The sequence below is a fragment of the Rattus norvegicus genome, chromosome 1, assembly GCF_021556685.1.
Source record: "Rattus norvegicus strain SHRSP/BbbUtx chromosome 1, alternate assembly SHRSP_T2T, whole genome shotgun sequence".
Classification (NCBI taxonomy): Eukaryota; Metazoa; Chordata; class Mammalia; order Rodentia; family Muridae; genus Rattus; species Rattus norvegicus.
Window position 1 is genome coordinate 193,393,039 of NC_141534.1, and position 17,094 is coordinate 193,410,132.

At 49.1% G+C, this 17,094-nt stretch overlaps 1 protein-coding gene across 7 annotated transcripts in view; it reads right to left on the bottom strand.

The window, feature by feature from the left end:
• Positions 1 to 17,094, bottom strand: part of Gsg1l (GSG1-like) — a 207,533-nt gene that overhangs the window by 14,317 nt on the left and 176,122 nt on the right. For all 7 annotated transcript variants that reach the window (NM_001419662.1, XM_087582842.1, XM_087582826.1 and 4 more), the window contains 2 exon segments: positions 103 to 173; positions 12,511 to 12,678. In NM_001419662.1, coding sequence (NP_001406591.1) covers positions 103 to 173; positions 12,511 to 12,678 — 239 coding nt within the window.

Here is a 17,094-nt window from a genome sequence, read left to right on the forward strand (position 1 = left end):
TGAAGTCAGCCAGGCCTGGAGCTGCCAGACTCTGCTTCCCTTCTGTGGTGTGTCTGGGGGAGGCTACTGGTACAGCTCCCTGTCCACCACGTGAGCACTTACGGGTGGGGTATCTCTCGTGGCGGCAGGCAAGGCGGAAGTCTTCCTCTTCACTCACGTCCCCCTTCTCAATCCTGGAAAGAAACAAAAGAAAGCCCCAAGGCTGGAATGAGAGGGTACCCAGGGCTGGAGGAGCACCATGCCAACTTTCAGCATAGCTTTCTACCTGTTGCCCACACCCTGAGATATGGCTTCCCCCTTTTCCATTTTCCTTTTTCCATTTATGGAAAAGAAACTGAAGCATTCAAGGGACAATTGGGTTGCAAAGCAATCACCAACCATTCACACAGCCAGGCCTTTTACACACACACACACACACACACACACACACACACACACACACACACCACATGCACGTACACCCTCATGTGTGCACATGCACATGGACTCACATACATGCACATGGAGAGGAGGAGAAGAAGAGGATAGAGAGGGAAGGAAAGAGGGAGACAGAGACAAACGGGACGCACTATACACATATATGAATAAAATTAATTCCTGTCAGAAGGTTGCTTGTGCCAGCCCAGCAGGTCTCAACTTGGCTATTGCTAGAAGTTACCCATTAGGAGTTTTAAGCCCCATGTGGGCCTTCCATCCCTAAGCTCCTGGGCTTTAGTTCTCGAAACAACTGTAGAGGTGCACTGGTGGTTGTCATTACTGACTGCAGAGACCACGATGTGGCGGCTGCTGTTACTTAATATGGAAGAAGCCGCAGTGGAGCAGCTGCTTTTATCAATGCAGCAATGACAACCACTGCACCCACCAAACACATAAGGAAAACGAGGCAAAGGGGAGCTGGGTGCTACAGACACACTGCCTGGTCACTGCTGAACTGAGGTCCACAGTTCATCCCACCCCAGTGTCCCAGATCCTCAGATGTCCAAAGCCTCACTTGGATCCTGTGTTTTCCTGCCACGGCCCTGCAGAGGCAGCAGATAGGGGCCTGCACTGGAGAATCTGCCACACGGACTGCACAGAAACTGGCTCTTTCTAGAATGGCAGCAGAGGAGGCTGAGACCGGAGCATCATGAGTTTGAAAGCAAAGACCTTGTCTCAACAAAGGTTAAGAGGAGGGAAGAGAAAAGCAAAGGGAGTTGTGGCGGGGGGCAGGGGGAGTGCTGAGGCCCAGCAGGGCTAGCCTTTGTCCAGGTTGCTGGGTCAAACATCATCTTGTCCTCTAAGCCTCCACTGGTCCCCACACAGGAGCTTCCAACCCTGGCTGCTCCTGGCCATGACATCCCCTAGGGACATCAAGCTCATGTTTGAAAACAACTGCAAACGTCACGAGATGACCCATCTATGATTTGAGCAGAAATTTCTTGGGAAATAATTTTGTTTTGCATTCTCCTTTTAAAGGATCATGTGAGCCATCACAAGAGATACAGAAAGTGTCTTGAAGGACTGACAGGGCTTGGTGGAACCCACACTCTGATGGGTGGCAGGTGGGAACAGGCACATGGGATGTGGCACATACACCTTCAGGCCTCAGGTTCTTCTGAGTTGTGGCTCTACCTTGTTCTGGCTGCTTAAGTCTGTACATGTCTTCTGTCCTTCCCATGTCTCCCATGTCCCCTGTCCCAATTCCTTCATCCACTGGGTGGGCATGTAGTACCTGTTGCCTAAGGCTGTGTGTGGCCAGCATAGGACAAACTCACCCATCCAGAACTTCCGTCACCATTTGCCCTCATTATTCCCATAGCTGACAGTCTTCTTGTCATCAGGGACACACTCAGTGTCACCACGAAGCTCCAGTTACAGAGAAGTGTTCCTTTACTACATCAGCCCATGTGTCCTTCTTCCACCCCAGTTAGCTCTCTTGATGACTTTTGAGACAAGATCCCATTATATAGCCTGGCACTGAATGTGAGATCCTCCTGCCTCAGCCTCCTGAGTGCTAGGATGACAGGCCTGCTGTGCCTTGCCTGACCCAACAGTCATGTTTTGAAGGAAGCAGAGGAAAGACTGAGCTGTCGGCACTCTGGTGCAGCCAGGGTCAATGGACTCACTGGTGATTATGCACAACCTCCTGCCCCAGAAGCCACTGAATTGCTCTATCCAGGCCCAAGGGCAGTCATGGCCAAAGCTGAGAGCAGTGTCCAGAAAGCAAACGAGCCACAGGGGAGGGTGGTAGTGCAAAGGGACCCTGGCTCTCAGAGAGGGAGAAGAACCCAGTGCACAGTAGACCTCTGTAGACCGAGTCTTCTCACGTAGTTAGATGGGCTACAGCCAAATGGGACCAAGATGGTCAAGGTGGGCAGGGACCCATCATCAGCTTTGCCTCATTCCCTGCATGGCCTCCATTGTACAATATCCCATCAGAGCCATCCTCAAAGTCAGCTTCCCTTCCCTGACCCCAGGTCAGTTGTTTTCAGCCGCAGCCTCCACTATTTGGCTCTGTGCTTCCTGTGAGAAAGGTCTTCTTCCTCTCCATTTTCTATGTACCCCTGTGCACACATACCAGGTAGGCCTGAACTTCCCAGCGGTATCAGCTAGAAGAGCCTGCACTGGCCACCATTTCTGTTCTGAAGATGTTTGCAAACAGAATAATTTCACACCAGCAAATCAAAAGAAAAGAACCCCCTCTCTTTCATACACACACACACACACCACCACCACCACCACCACCACCACCACCACCACCACTACCACCACCACCATCATCAGAATAACAGGAACTAACAATCATTGTTCATTAATAGGTCTCAACATCAATGGACTCAATCCTTTAATAAAAAAAAAAGACATAGGCTGACAGACTGGGTGCATAAACAGGATCCATTATCCTGCTGCACATGAGAAACACACCTCAGCAATAAAGATAGACATTACCTCAGAGTAAAGGGCTAGCAAAAGGGTTTCCAAGCAAATGGACCCAAGAAACAAGCTGGAGTAGGCATTCTAATTATCTAATAAAATAGACTTTCAACCAAAAGTAAGCAAAAGAGAAGGGGAAGGACACTTCGTACTCATCAAAGGAAAAATCCACCAAGGTGGCATCTCAATTCTGAACACTTTAAGTAGTCCCTGCCCAACCACTGACCCTTGCTGACCACATTGCCACCTGGGATCCTGGGGTTGGTATCTGCTCTGTTTCACAGCCCAATGTTTTCCAAATTTAATGGGCACAGATATTACCCAAAGGCACAATTATGTAGATTCTGAGCGACTGGTCTTGAGTGTAGGGTTAAATTATGCTTTTCTCATGGGCTCTATGGAGACTCATACTGTGGGCTGAAAAATCCCATTGAGTCTGAGAACAACAGCTAGGCCTAGATCTCCTGGCTTTCCTGTAATGTAGGGTCTGCAGGAGGGGAGTTTCCTCCAACTGTTTCTCTGTCCAGCTAGTTGGTAGGAAGAAGCTGAGTTGTTTAGAAAGTGTCATTTCTTCCAGATGTTGCTTCCGGTTTTTCCTCCCACACTCCCTCCATCATTTCTTACTCTGAAGACCACCCTCTGCTCTCTGTTCTCCCTTCCAATGCTGGTGTGGATCAGCTGTGTCAATCTGAGCAATGTGATGGTGTTGTGATCTTCTGGGCAGCAATCTCTAAATCCCGGGGATCACACAACTCCCAGAAATGACATTTCAAAGGACCCTAACCTGGAGCAGTGCCCTGCAAGGACCCTGAGAAATCCCATCAAAGCCTCCTCAAAGGTAGATCTGAGACTCCAAAGTTATAGATCCAGAAGACAGCCTCAGAGGACAAAAAACACATTGATTTTAAATGGTCAATTTAGAAGGGGATGAAGAATAGAATTAAAAGAAATAAGTGGCCCGTAGATGGTAAATTAAGATTCCATAACATCCCACCAAAAGGGCAGTTCCAAGAGAAGGAGAACCAGATGGGTTTTAAGATACTTCATTTTCTAATTTTTTCCCTTTCTTTTGCATGATGAGTCATTTAGAATATATGAGGAAAGAGCATTTTCCCACTGTGTTCATGTTCTGGCCTGGTCTTTAGGAGTGCTTTATTTTGTCTCAGTTTCTGCAAAGAGGCAGGCAGACATCTTGCGAATGGCAAGGGTGAAAATACATGAGGTCTCCAGCATTAGTCCCATCAGAACACCGTCTTCCATGCCATCTTTGAAGCCTCCACAAGTTTCCTCCTATTGCAAGTCCCCAAGGATGGTGTAATGACCTCCTCATTTGTGTCAGAAGACCCTTCCACCATCCTGAGGACTGTCCCATAGGGAATGGGCACAGCCAGCAGTCCGGAAGCCATGTTACCTGTGGTATGATCATGTGCTCATGCTTAGATGCCCAGAGCGCAAGCAGATCAGAGACACTGGGGAAGGCAAAGAATGAGGCAGAACACGTGGCAAGCCTGGGGCATTCCCATGATGTCCTGGAAGTCCCATCAGTACTCTGGGTGAAGAGGTGGGGCCATTATACTGATCATTTCAGAGTGTTGCTGAGCAATGGCTACTGGAAGAATTGATTCTGGAGTAAAAAATGGAACACGTTGGGGGATTGCCGGGTTCACCTAGGTGAGTATGAGGTGACTCAAGCCTGTGTGAACTACAGCTATCCCCACTTATCTACGGAAGGTGCTCTGAGACTCCAGTAGGTCCTGAAGCCCAGGGCTGTGCCAAATCCTATACAACACTGCTTTCCCTCTGGATACACCCATGGAAAACTTAATTCATAACTCAGACACAGTGAGAGATCGACTTTAAGATCTGGTAATAAAACATTTAAAAAAACTTTTATTTTGAGACACAGTCTCACTATGTAGCCCAGGCTAGCCTTGAATCCACAATATTTTTGCCTCCACTTCCCAATGCTGGGATTATAGGTTTGTGCCTAGCTAAAAATAAAAATAAAAATAAAATAAATAAAAAAACACTTAGAACAACAAGAAGCAAGAAATAAGGAAACACTGTCAAATCTTTAATTCCAACTGTCAGGAGATAGAGGCAGATGGATCTCTGTGTGTCCAAGCTGGCCTGGTCTACATACAGAGCTCCAGGATACCCAGGGTAGCATAGTAGAATGCTGTTGTGTATGTATGAGGGGAAGGGCAGTATTTAAAACTGATGACTTGCTGGCTTCTGTTTCATGGGTATCTGAAGCTGCAGAGGTGGCACATAGGTAAGAGAGGCTGTGGTGCTTTAGGCACCAAGGAGTGGAACTATTTGAGAAGGATCAGAAGGATTAGAGGTGTGGCCTTACTGGAGGAAGTACGTCACTGGAGGTGAGATTGGAGATTCAAAAAGCCCAAGTCAGGCCCAGTGCCTCTGTCTGCTGGCTATGGATCAGGATGTAGCTTTCAGATCCCGCTCCAGCACCATGCTCCCTGCCATGATGATAATAGACTAAGCCTCTGAAACTGCAAGCCAGCCCCTAATTAAATGCTTTCTTATAAGAGTTGTCTTGGTCATGCTGTCTCTTCACAGCAATAAAACAGGGACTAAGGCAGAAGTCTAGTTTGGCTGTGATGAGAATTCACTGGTCTTGGGCTAAGACGAGCTGTGGGACCGGGGCCCAGCTTTCACCAGCTTGGACATCTGCAAAAGAAACATGCAACTGGGACAGAGAACCAAATACACTGCACTGAGTTTGGAGGACAAGCACGTGAGTCTAGCCGTGTTGATGGGCAGTAACTTCTAGAAGCTAAAATCGGAAGTATTATAAGTGCAACAAGGAGTGGGCTTCTGAGATGTGGGTGTCCTCAGCCATGTGGTCAGTGAGGGAAGAAGAGGAGGGCTCACTGTGCCAAGGGCCCATGGGCACCTAGCAATACCAAGGAGAGGAAGGAGGGTGGGAAACGAAGAAGATGGTACCCGTGTCCAAACTCTGAGTGATCTTTGTGGGTGGTCAGTTCTGTCTCAGTTGCTACACTGCTGTGCTCAAAGAGTCCTACAGATGCCCTGCAAATGAAAAGGGCAGAAATCACCCCCTGGGAAAACATCAGGAAGACTAAGAGGGGGGACTGTTGGTTGGGGTTGCCTGAAGCGGGGGCTACAGAACCAAGACAGTAGATCTTGAAAGCCAGGACTGGGCAGAGTGTGTTGTACGGGCTACTGAGAGTGCCTTAGTGGGTCGAGGAGGGCCTGGGAGACAGATTGGCGTGGGTAGTGTCATGAGTGGGAAGTGAGGATGGGAGAAAGGCCTTCCACACAGCCCAGTAGCAAGCAGAAGAAGGATTGTGGTGCTGGGGTGGACTCAGAACAACCTTTGGGGCTGCTGAGATGTTTGGCCACTGAGCTGGCAGAGGTACCCTTCACCCCACAGGAATGACAATGTCATGCAGGTCCCTGACAAGCAGGGCAGCTTGTTTTGTGACTGTCTGAGAAACTCGGTGAGATCTGGCTTCAGGGGGGGGCTTATGCAATGGTTTTTACCCCATATGACACAACGAGAAAGGAGACTCACTCAATGTGTCTACACTGGGAAGAGGACTAATACAGAGAAATGGTGACCTCAACTCCAACCCCCAAACATCCATCTTCGAAGTCCTGAAAGGAGGTGTGGTTTAAGGTATGGTCTGTCTGCCCATCTGTCCATCACTAACCTGTCATTGTTTGGGCTCTGGACTAGGCTGGGCAGGTGCTTAATAAGCCCTCAGTACCCTGTGAAATCTCTCCCTAGGAGACAAGCAGGTCCCTGGAAGCAGCAGCCTTCAGCATGAGAATCCCAGGAAATGCCAGTTCCTTGGGGCCCATTGATTTAGTAGTCAGATAGTCAACAGAGAGACCCAGAGTCTCTACTCTTCTGCTAGGAGTGGTTACAAGATAAAAAACATCCACTTGAAGGATGCCACATACCTCTTCCTTATGGGGTAGTATTATTCTCCCTGCACAGAAGGAGGTCTCTAAAGGCTAACAGGGAGCTAGAGAGGATGTTCCTACTAAATCTGCAGCTGCTGTCACCTCATGACCAGGCTAGGAGGTAGGACACAGTCACTCTCCAGCCAGACAACAGGACTCACCAGAGGTGAAGCAACTGGTGAGGGGACTCACACCTCACACACCCAGGGTCATTCTATTTGTTTTCTCGCATATGTATACATACATATATGCTGTGTGTGTGTGTGTGTGTGTGTATTTGCAGTACTAATGATTAAACCTATGTCATTTATTTATTTATCCATTCATTCATTTATTTTGAGATAGGGTTTCACTATGTAGATCAGGGTGGCCTCAAACTTACAGAGATCCACCTGACTCTGTTTCCCAAGTGCCAGGGCTAAAGCGTCTGCTATGACATTCAGCTCTCTCTTTTTTAAAATTTAAATTTATTTATTCTTTTTTAAAGTCAGTCTTACTAAGTTGCTCTTAAACTTACTCTGTAGGCCAGACAGGCTTTGAACTTGCCGTTCTCACCCTCAGGAGTATCTGAGCTCACTATTTCTGCCACCAAGCCCAGCTTACAGACTCAATTCAAAGTCTGATTCCACAAGGATTCAGGGCTCGGTGCAGGCAGAGAGCTAGAAGGGCGGCTGCTATGGGAAACCCCAGCTGACCTGCTTCTAATTAACAACGCTTGCACTACAGAGCCCTTGTGCTGTGCATCCATGCGCTGGGACATGCTGGAGAGCAAGAGCAAACTCCCTTCAGAAGGAAAGGCTGACACACAGCGAGCCGAGGAATGAGCATGTGCTATGAGTCATCAGAACAGCCGAGAAGCAGGAGGAAAGCCGGTGGCAGGAGGCTGCCTCGAGTGGGAGCGTCCTCCCAAGCAGCTCTGGGCTCTTCATAGGCTACTGCATCCACAGGGAGGCAGGCTGCTTGTTCAGTGCGGCTGAATTCTCTCCAGGGTCTGACCCAACAGGTCTTATTTTCTCTCACGTGCTGTTACCAGATCTGTGTATTTAACTATTCAGGAGAACCCCTGATCTGCAAATGTTTGCCTACCTTCAGCAGTTCCCACCCACTCCCCAGGAGGCCAATTAAGACTCCCTCCTTGGGGACAGCTGGCAGTCAGACAGTGGGACTCTTGAATTCTGGGGGCTTCGCAGACTTGGGACATACCATTTCCAGGGGCTGGGTCAGCCAGCCTGGTGGTATGACCTGCCCTCTTCTGTGAGAATGACATATGTTAACACATGTGCACATACATGTGGTACATGCACACACACACACACACACACACACACACACACACACACACACGCACACCACAATGTTTCAAAGTCCCTAGCCATTCAGAACCTGCTTAACAGCCCCTCACACCTTTGAAGGACTCTCGTTGAGAAAATTCCAAAAGGACCTCGGGTGACAGTATGGATGACATAGGGAAGAGACAGCCCAGGCCTGTCTGCCCAACAGCTTCCCAGAGCAGCAACCTCAGGAGAGTAGATAGGGTGGGATGCAGACTCCTCTCCTGATGGTGGCAATGGGGGTAGTCGGAGCCAGATGCTCACACTTCCCGGCCTGCATGCACCTGCCCTGCCTGCCTCTCGCACTGCGGAGTCTCCACCTGGAGACTCCTCAGCACCCTCCTCTGAGTAGCCAAGGCTACTCTATTCCTGCCACATAGTAGTCATCAGGACTGAGATTAAATGCCATGGTGACTATGTGGCCTGGGATGGCATTAGCCAGCTGTGTGGCCTTGAACAAATCACAGCACCCCTCTGGGCCTCAACTCGGCATATGTGGAGTAGGGACAACACCACTTTTACCCGCACCTCCTAGAGATTCTGTGGGAATCAATGAGTCAGCCACACTTGGGGTGTTTAGAGGGTGTGGGTCAGGCTGAGCTGTTCCAAGATTAACAACCCATCTGAAGCCCTGTTCTGCCTCTATCCTAAGCAGGTGGTTTCCAAGCTACACTCAGAGGCCCAACAAGGCCATTAGGAGAAGGGACAAAATCAATCTCTCTCTCTCTCTCTCTCTCTCTCTCTCTCTCTCTCTCTCTCTCTCTCTCTCTCTCTCCCCCTGCCCCCCCCCCGTCTCCCTTTTCCTTCCCTCTCCCCCTCCCCTCCCCCTTTTCTTCTCATGCCAGGCCCTGAGTCAAATGCACCACAGGGGAACAAAATGTCAGCATTTCCAGATGCCAAGGGCTCTGGATTCTCTTCATGTGCAAAAGACACAGGCCCAGAGTTGTCTGCTGCCTAGAGCCAAGTCACACAGCAGCGAAGAGCCCGATCCAACCACAGCACCCTCTGCCCCTCTGCTTCCCAACGGCTCTCCTTCTGTGTGTCTCTCAGCTGCCCTGCGAAAGCCATGCAACAAAGCCATGTGCTCCGAGCTGCTTGTAGGCAAAGAGCTGGGGGGTGGGGTGGGGGAGAGGAAGGAAGAAAATAGAACAGAGCAGCAGAGCTGAAACATTCTCCTCGGAGGGAAGGGAAATCAAATTTGATGAACCTCTGCATAATGTTAAGTTATGAATGTGCAAAGTGATATTCCACACGTATGCCGGGAAGCACTCATCACGAGCCAGAGCCATTGGGGCTTCAGGAACTGGGTCTTGATGAGAGCTGCTGACAGGGTGGGGTATGCATAGTCTGAGCTGCTCCCTCCCAAGTGTAGAATGCAATTTCCCCAGTTGGATCATATCGAAGTGTAACGCGTAGTTGTAGTGTTAATGGGGCATCGGGAGCTTCAGGCCATTCACCACAGCACTAAGCACTGAAGGCTGCCCGCCTTGGGTCCTGGCTACTGATGCTGGGCTGGGACAAGCTCTTGAGCATGTTGGGAACCAATGGCCTCCTCTCTGCCAGGACACTGTCTACAGATAAGGAGACTGGAGTGAAATGCCTGGCAAGAGGGAAGCAGCATCCAGAGCTCCCAAGGGTCACCAGATCACCAGGAAAGCACCTCACGAGTTCTCACTGGCACATTCCTGGAGACTTGGAGTGCCTTAAGTGGTACCAGGTGATACTAACCCCATCGTAAGGATGCAGGGTACACATGCAGAAGAGTGACCAGGAAGAGGGGTGAATTGTTATGTACCCCAGGGAGAGCACCATGAATGCAAAAGCCCAGAATAGGGCAGACTTGGAGTACCCGTGGGAGAAGGGATGAGAGGCAGAGGAAAGACCAAGGCAGAGAAAGATCTAGAATAATCACACGGGGGCCGATCCTCCACTCTATGTGGCATGCATGGTCTGACTCTACTTTAAAAAGCCTCTGGCCCATCTTCTTCCCTCTGGTCCTCTACCTACCCTGACGGTGTGCTTCTGGGGCTGCTCAGTTTCACCCACTAAGAGCTTTGCTTTTACCTCTGTCTCAGCCCCCTCTCCCCACACCCAAGGACAGGGTATAGGGCTTATCTGGAATGTGGCTTTAAGAAATGCAGGAGAGGGGCTGGGGATTTAGCTCAGTGGTAGAGCGCTTACCTAGGAAGCGCAAGGCCCTGGGTTCGGTCCCCAGCTCCGAAAAAAAGAACCCCCCCCCCAAAAAAAAGAAACGCAGGAGAGGAGAAAGGGGCAGGGGAGGAGGGAAGGATCAGGGAAGGTGTTCTCATGAGCAGGCTGGCACTCAGGGCTTGGGTCCTGCTCAGTGTGGTTTCTCCTGTGAGTAGGAGGCCCAGGCCTTCTTCCACCACTGCTGACAGCCTCCTGGACATTCTAGAAAGCACCATGCCTTTGAGAAGGCTGATTCCTGAGTCTCCCACATCAGCAGTAAGAGCCCCCAACACTCCCACATACACTGTCTGTGAACACTGGGCAGATGTGCCCACAGTTTCAGGACACCTATGTAGACCCAGGCAGATCCCTAGGTTTGATGCTGAGTCAGCTTCTTCCCATCAGGTGGCCTGATTCTTGGGGACATGGCCAGTTCTGAATAGGCTCGGCCTCTGAACTGCACAGACTTGAGCCCATTTCCTTCTTACTGTGCAGCTTTAAATGAGGATCTTCACACCTCTGAGTCCCATGTTCCTCATCTATCAAAGGAAGCTAGTAATGCCCAATGGGAGGTCTCAAGTATGCTGTTAGATGCCAGACACAGGACCTAGCACAGCTATGTGAGACAGCCATAGCTGGATGGCTGTCTGGGATTCCACTCAACGGAAGGTGGCGTGGGCTTTGGTGAAGCTCAGTAGTGGGAGAATGGTATTGGCATACATGAGACCTTGGGCTCCGTTCCCGGCACTGGGGGGAAACTGATGCACCCAGGGGAAACACTGGAGTGGAGACCCCAGGCCCACATCAGCTATTCTTAGACTCCTACAGATTCCTGCACCCGGCTCAGGCAGGATGGTCTGTGTGTGGCCAGGATGTGAGGCACCTCTGCCCCTGCCTCTGCTGTCATCAGCTCCCACCTGCCTAGAAGTAGACAAGAGTTCTGAGGGGAGCACTGGCCCTGACTGGGCGGACAGCTTCCTCAGCATGCAGAAAGCAGTAATGAGAGCAGCACCTCCTGTGGCCCAGAAGAGATCCCAGCAAAGCTGGGCAGGGAGGCATTGGATTGTAGCCAGCCTACAGGAGTGACTGTGGATGGAGCTAGGAAATAAGAGGAAAGAACGAGGTGGGCTCAGAACCCCTAAGCTGGGACTAGACAGGGGGTGGCCTAATTCATCCTCCACCCATCTGCCGCCCATCCTGTCCTGTATTTCTCCCTCCATGAATCCATCCATCTGACTCATCTACCCGTTCGCCTTCCTACTTACCCACCTACCTAGCTATCCATCCACCCAGTCACCTACAAATCCAATCACTCAATTATCCATATTCATCCAGCAATGTACCTATCCATCTATCCATCCTCCCATTTATCGGTGTATCTCTGCAACCCCTACCTATCTATCTATTCATCTACTTATCTACCAGCTCCCTTTTCTACCCACCCATTCACATATCTGGCCATATATTTAACCATCTATCCATCTATCTGCTATCCAGTCATCTACTCATTCACCTACTTATCCAGATGTAACCTTTCAACTGACTGTCTATACATACATACATACATACATACATACATACATACATACATACATACATACACACACACACACATCCATCCATCCATGTATCCACTTATCTATCTAGCCACCCATGCACTATTTGTTGTCATCTACATTGTTCCCATATCACTTCCAGAGACATAGGTAATTAGGTGTTGTTCCTGACCTTGAGAAGTCTTCAACTTCCGGTGGCCATCACCAACTCTGCTGCCAATCCCTTCTTACAGCACTGTTACGATACTCAAGAAGGAGACCATGGTTCAGCCTCCTGATTGCAGTTGAAATAGCCTGGGGCTGAATGGCTACCACTCACATGTTGTTTCATTTTGAGTTTACTATAATCTGGTCATATAAGTCCTGAGCAATCTTATGCCCACAAAACATTCGATGTCCCAGAAATCTGAAAGTCCATAACCTATCTTACCCAGTTTGTCCCGCCTCCAAGATCACCTTAATCAGACCATTTGTCCCAGTCTTGAATGAGGTCTTGGGTTTACTGAGGTTAGACGCTGGACTTCAAACTCCTAGTACTGGCCAGAGAGAACCATGCATGCACTGACCTCTCCCGGAAGTATTTGATGGCCTCGGGGTCTATGAAGGTCGGCTCTTCCCGGTATCCCTGCTCAAAGACCTTGCGCTTGTGCCGGAACTCAATGACTGTCTTGGTATAGGAGTTGAGCGTAGTGACGGACGCCGCCATGCAGCAGGTAAATGAACCCCAGGCCAAGCTGTCAAGAGACCAAGAGAAAGAGATGCCACAGTGAGGGTGGGTATGGACAAGGAGCCTCGCCCACACACTATTTGTCTACTGAGCACAGCTACAAGCCCTGAGACTTGGTCCCCACTCCACTTCGATCTGGAAGAATGACAGTGGTCCTCACATTGTGACAAAGACACATTACTTAGCCATTACTGTAAGAGAAATGTGAGAGAGAATCGGGAACAGTCATCCAGATGCAGTGATGACAACATTGGTCCTGGGGAGATGAACAAGTCCTGGCCAAAGGACGTCCTGGAAGGGGGGACAGCAAAACTATGGAGGTAAGAGTTAGCAGAGTACATGAACACACGGTGGGAGGCAGGGATGTTAGAGTGGGGATGTCTAAAGAGACTGAAGTTGACTCTGGAGAAGGAGGCAGGCATGTTTAGCATGAGAGTTAAAGTTATCTTTGCTCCCATATGCCCCTGGAAAATACCTTTGACCTCTGTGCCATGCACCCCCCCTTACATCCAGTCTTGTGAGTTGGTTCTTGAATACACCAGACTAGAGCCAGCATGTGAAGGCACTTAGGAAAGGCTCACTGTCCTTATTGCCACTACTTGGAAAGGAGTTCCTACTCCCACTTCTTTGTGATTCAGGATGTAAGCAGTCGTCCCACTGAGAGATGAAGTTCTGATGTCCCTCTTGGCTGACAGTCTGCTCTCCTCCTGTAGCTGGACTGCTTGGCTGCCCTACCTGATGAGGGCACTGAACTCATCCCAAAGCCAGACTCAGTTCTAGAAATGGCCTCCTGCCTGATTCTTCTGATCTGGATTGTATACTCACACAGTGCCAGGAGTGGGGAGTCAGCCTAGTTCCAGTCCCACTGGCCTGATTTTATCCAAGCTGATGACTCTCTTCTGGTCTCAGTTTATGGGCTCATTTCTGCTCTCCCAGCACCACAGTACCTGGGAGCTCCAGGCTGCCCCCTGCCAACAGCCCACCTGTAGGTCTCTGAATACCGTCATCCCCAATCCCTATTCCAGGGAAGCCCTGCCTCCTTCCCTCTTGACAACAGCCTGAGCGAACTCCAGAAGGAGAGTAAAGGAAAAGTCTGTGGATTCAGCTTTTCTCAAATAGATCTTCAATAATCACCTATTTCCGTCCATGCCTAACCCACTAATAGGTTCCTCACCTTTTGGAGCTAATTTAGATTTTCTAGAAGCCTGGAGTGTCTATAATAGACATTTTTAAGGTGTCAGCCTCTCTGAGGATTTCCAGGCCTATTAAAGTGTACAATGTGTCACATACTCACACATACACACACACATACACACACACACACACACACACACACACACACAGAATGAATGAATGAATGAATGAATGAATGAATGAATGAATGAATGAATATGACTGGACCAGGGCTGTGGCCAAAGCTGATCCATCATCAAGTGCTCTCTCCTGAGCAGTGTAGCTGAGGTGCCTGCTAAGTCAGGGATGTTTCCTGGCAGGAGCTCACACCCCGAGGTGAGAGAATGAGGAAGTAAGCTCGTGTGGAGAATTCTGGAGTGTTGGTTTAACCTGCTCAGCATCCATTCCTGCTTCTGATAACAGTACCTCCATCTCTCAGGGCCATAGTTTGTATGGATCTGGCTTACCTTTAGTCTCTAGGAGTGAGTACCTGACTACGGCCCTGGGCAATGCAAGTATTGTTTTCTGCTGCCTCAGCCCTTAGGGATGTGGCCACGGCCTAGGTCTGGATCTGAAGACACCATCTCAAACACTGTAGGGAAGAGCCCACATCTCTCCTGGGTTACTGACCTGGTGAGCTGTCTATCTGTAACTGCTGGGGACAGTCCTGTCACCTCCCAACCTGAGACTTAAGCTGGAGAAAGCAGAGGCAGCAAGGAGCTGCCGCCATTGTCCTTGAACCTGTTCCTCATGGAAACCCAGATCCTTTTCTTTGGATTCTTTTTTTCCTCATCAGTCATTTTGTATTGGTTTTCTGCCACAGGCAACAAAAGTCCTTATTTACTTATCTGTGCAAACACCTTCTTTCACATAAGTTAGTTTTAGGCTGAATTTTCAGTCCTTACAGCCAGAAATATTAACATTAACTAAACCTTTACTCCTACTCTGAATGGTCCCAACCAGAGGATGAAGCAGAAAGTCTGCAGGCAGAGATCCAAGCAAAGCAAAAGGCTGAAAAGGATGGAGCCCAGGCTGTGGGATGGAGCCCAAGCCATGGGATTGTCCTGGCTAGTTTCTGTTAACTAGACAACAGTGGGTTGTCTAAGAAGGAGGAACCACAAATGAGAAAATTCCTCTATAAGATTGTCACCACAAGCCTGTGAGTAGGTACATTTTCTTAATTATTGATTGATGTGGCAGGACCACCCCCAGGGCAGGTGGTTGTGGATGGTATAAGAAAGCGGGGTGAGCAATCCATGGGGAGCAAGACGCAAGCAGCACTCCACTCTGGCTTCTTCTTTAGTTCCTGCCCCGCTAGAGTTCCTGTCCTGACTTCTCTTAGTGATGAACCTGGAAGTGTCAGGTGAAATCAGCTCTTTCCTCCCAGTTTGCTCTTGGTTATGGGGTTTCATCACAGCAACTGAAGCTTAACGAAGACAGGGAGGATCCAAAGCTATAAGGATGGAGCCTAGGGTGTAGGGGTGAAGTCCATACATTAGGGTTGGAGTCTAGGCTGTCGGGATAGAGCCCAGGCTACAGAGAGGGAACAGAGGCTCCAGGGAGAGAGCAGAGGCAGACAGAAATTACTGGGCAGACACAAAGGCAGGCTGACCTGTATGTCATATCCATACCCCATCTGCTGTCCATGTAGGACATTCATTTAAAGGGAGAGCTGCCCTGAGCTAGCCCAGTGTTATCATTCCAGCCACCACCCAAGCCCCCTTTGTTCTCAAACAACAATGACCCTGTCCCACCTTGGTCCTCCCTCCTGTCTAAGCTTCCCCAGGCTCCCAGCCCAGCTTCTTACTTCTCACCTCCAGTGTCACCTCCTCAGCCCCCTCTCACCATCCTTACCACACCCTACAATTTTCTTGGAACCTTTTCTCCCTTTAATCATTTTTTAAAATTTTAAATTAATTAAAAAATTGAGGTACTTATAGATTCAAATAAACTTATAATATGCATAGGGATATGGGAAGATTTGTAACATCTTTACCCAGTTTTTGGCAATTACAACACATTACAAAATGAGTGCAATTATGGCACAGTATCAGAACCAAGGTATGTACGCAGTAGTCATAATCAAATGACAGCGCATAGTGGATCCCTCCTCTTGCCATTTCATAACCACATCCACTTTTTTTCCTGACCTCCTCTGGCCCTTGGCAACCACTATTCTGGTCTTCATTTCTAGAATCCTAACGTTTCCAGCATTTGATATAGGTGGAATCATGCAGCCCGCATGTCTGGGCCGACTGTTTTCACTTAGCGGTTCTCTGGAGAGTGACTCGAAGTACATCCATCAATAGTTTTCTTCGTTGTTGCTGAGATGTGTGTGTCTCTTCAGCCCACCAGCATTCAATTGGGCCAGTATTTGCTATTTTAGCTGCTCTACGAGACACATAGTCCTAGCTCATCGTGCTTCCAACGTGCCTTTCCTAATGGCTAAAGGTGTTGAACTTTGTGTCTGTGCTATCTGTATAGCTTCTCCACAGGTCACTTACTAATTGGGAGCTTTGGTTGTTCTTGCTGTCCTCTTAGCTTTCAGAGCTCAGTTCCTTCTGTGTACTAGGTGGGTTCGTTCCTTTTATGTGGCTGGGATAAAACACCACAACCAAAGGAAACGTAAGGAAGAGTTTATGTAGGCTTAGGTTCCAGGGGGTTGAGTCCATCATGGCAGAGTGGAGGCATGGCAGCGACAGCAGTCCTAGAGGCCGGAGCAGGAAGCTGAGAGCTCGCATCCTCAACCGTAAGCACAAAGCAGCGAGGGGAACTGGAAGTAGGATGAAGATAAATAGCCTCGAAGCCTGCCCTCAGCGATGTAGCTTCTAGCAAGGCTGTACCACATTAGCTCCAAACGGCACTACTATCTGGGGATCGAGTGTTCAAATACCCGAGCCTATGGGGCGGGGGGGGGGGGGGGGGCGGGCATCTCTCTTTGAAAACACCACATCAGATGTTAGCCCTTTGTCAGACGTGTGGATTAAAGACACTCATAGTTGCAGCAAGCCTTGTCAGCCTCTTAATAGGCTGACTGATTGATTTTTTCCTTTTATGCCTTTGAAGTGAAATCTAAAAAATGTCTGCTAAGCCTTCATTCCCAAAGGTTTTCCTCCTGTATTTTTCTAATACCTTTATAAGTTTACATCTTATGCTTAGGCCTGTGACCTGCTTTAATGCAGAATTTAGAGGAAGGTTGGTTTTCTGTGATGAGTGTCCAATAGCTCCAGAATCATTTGTGGAAACCATT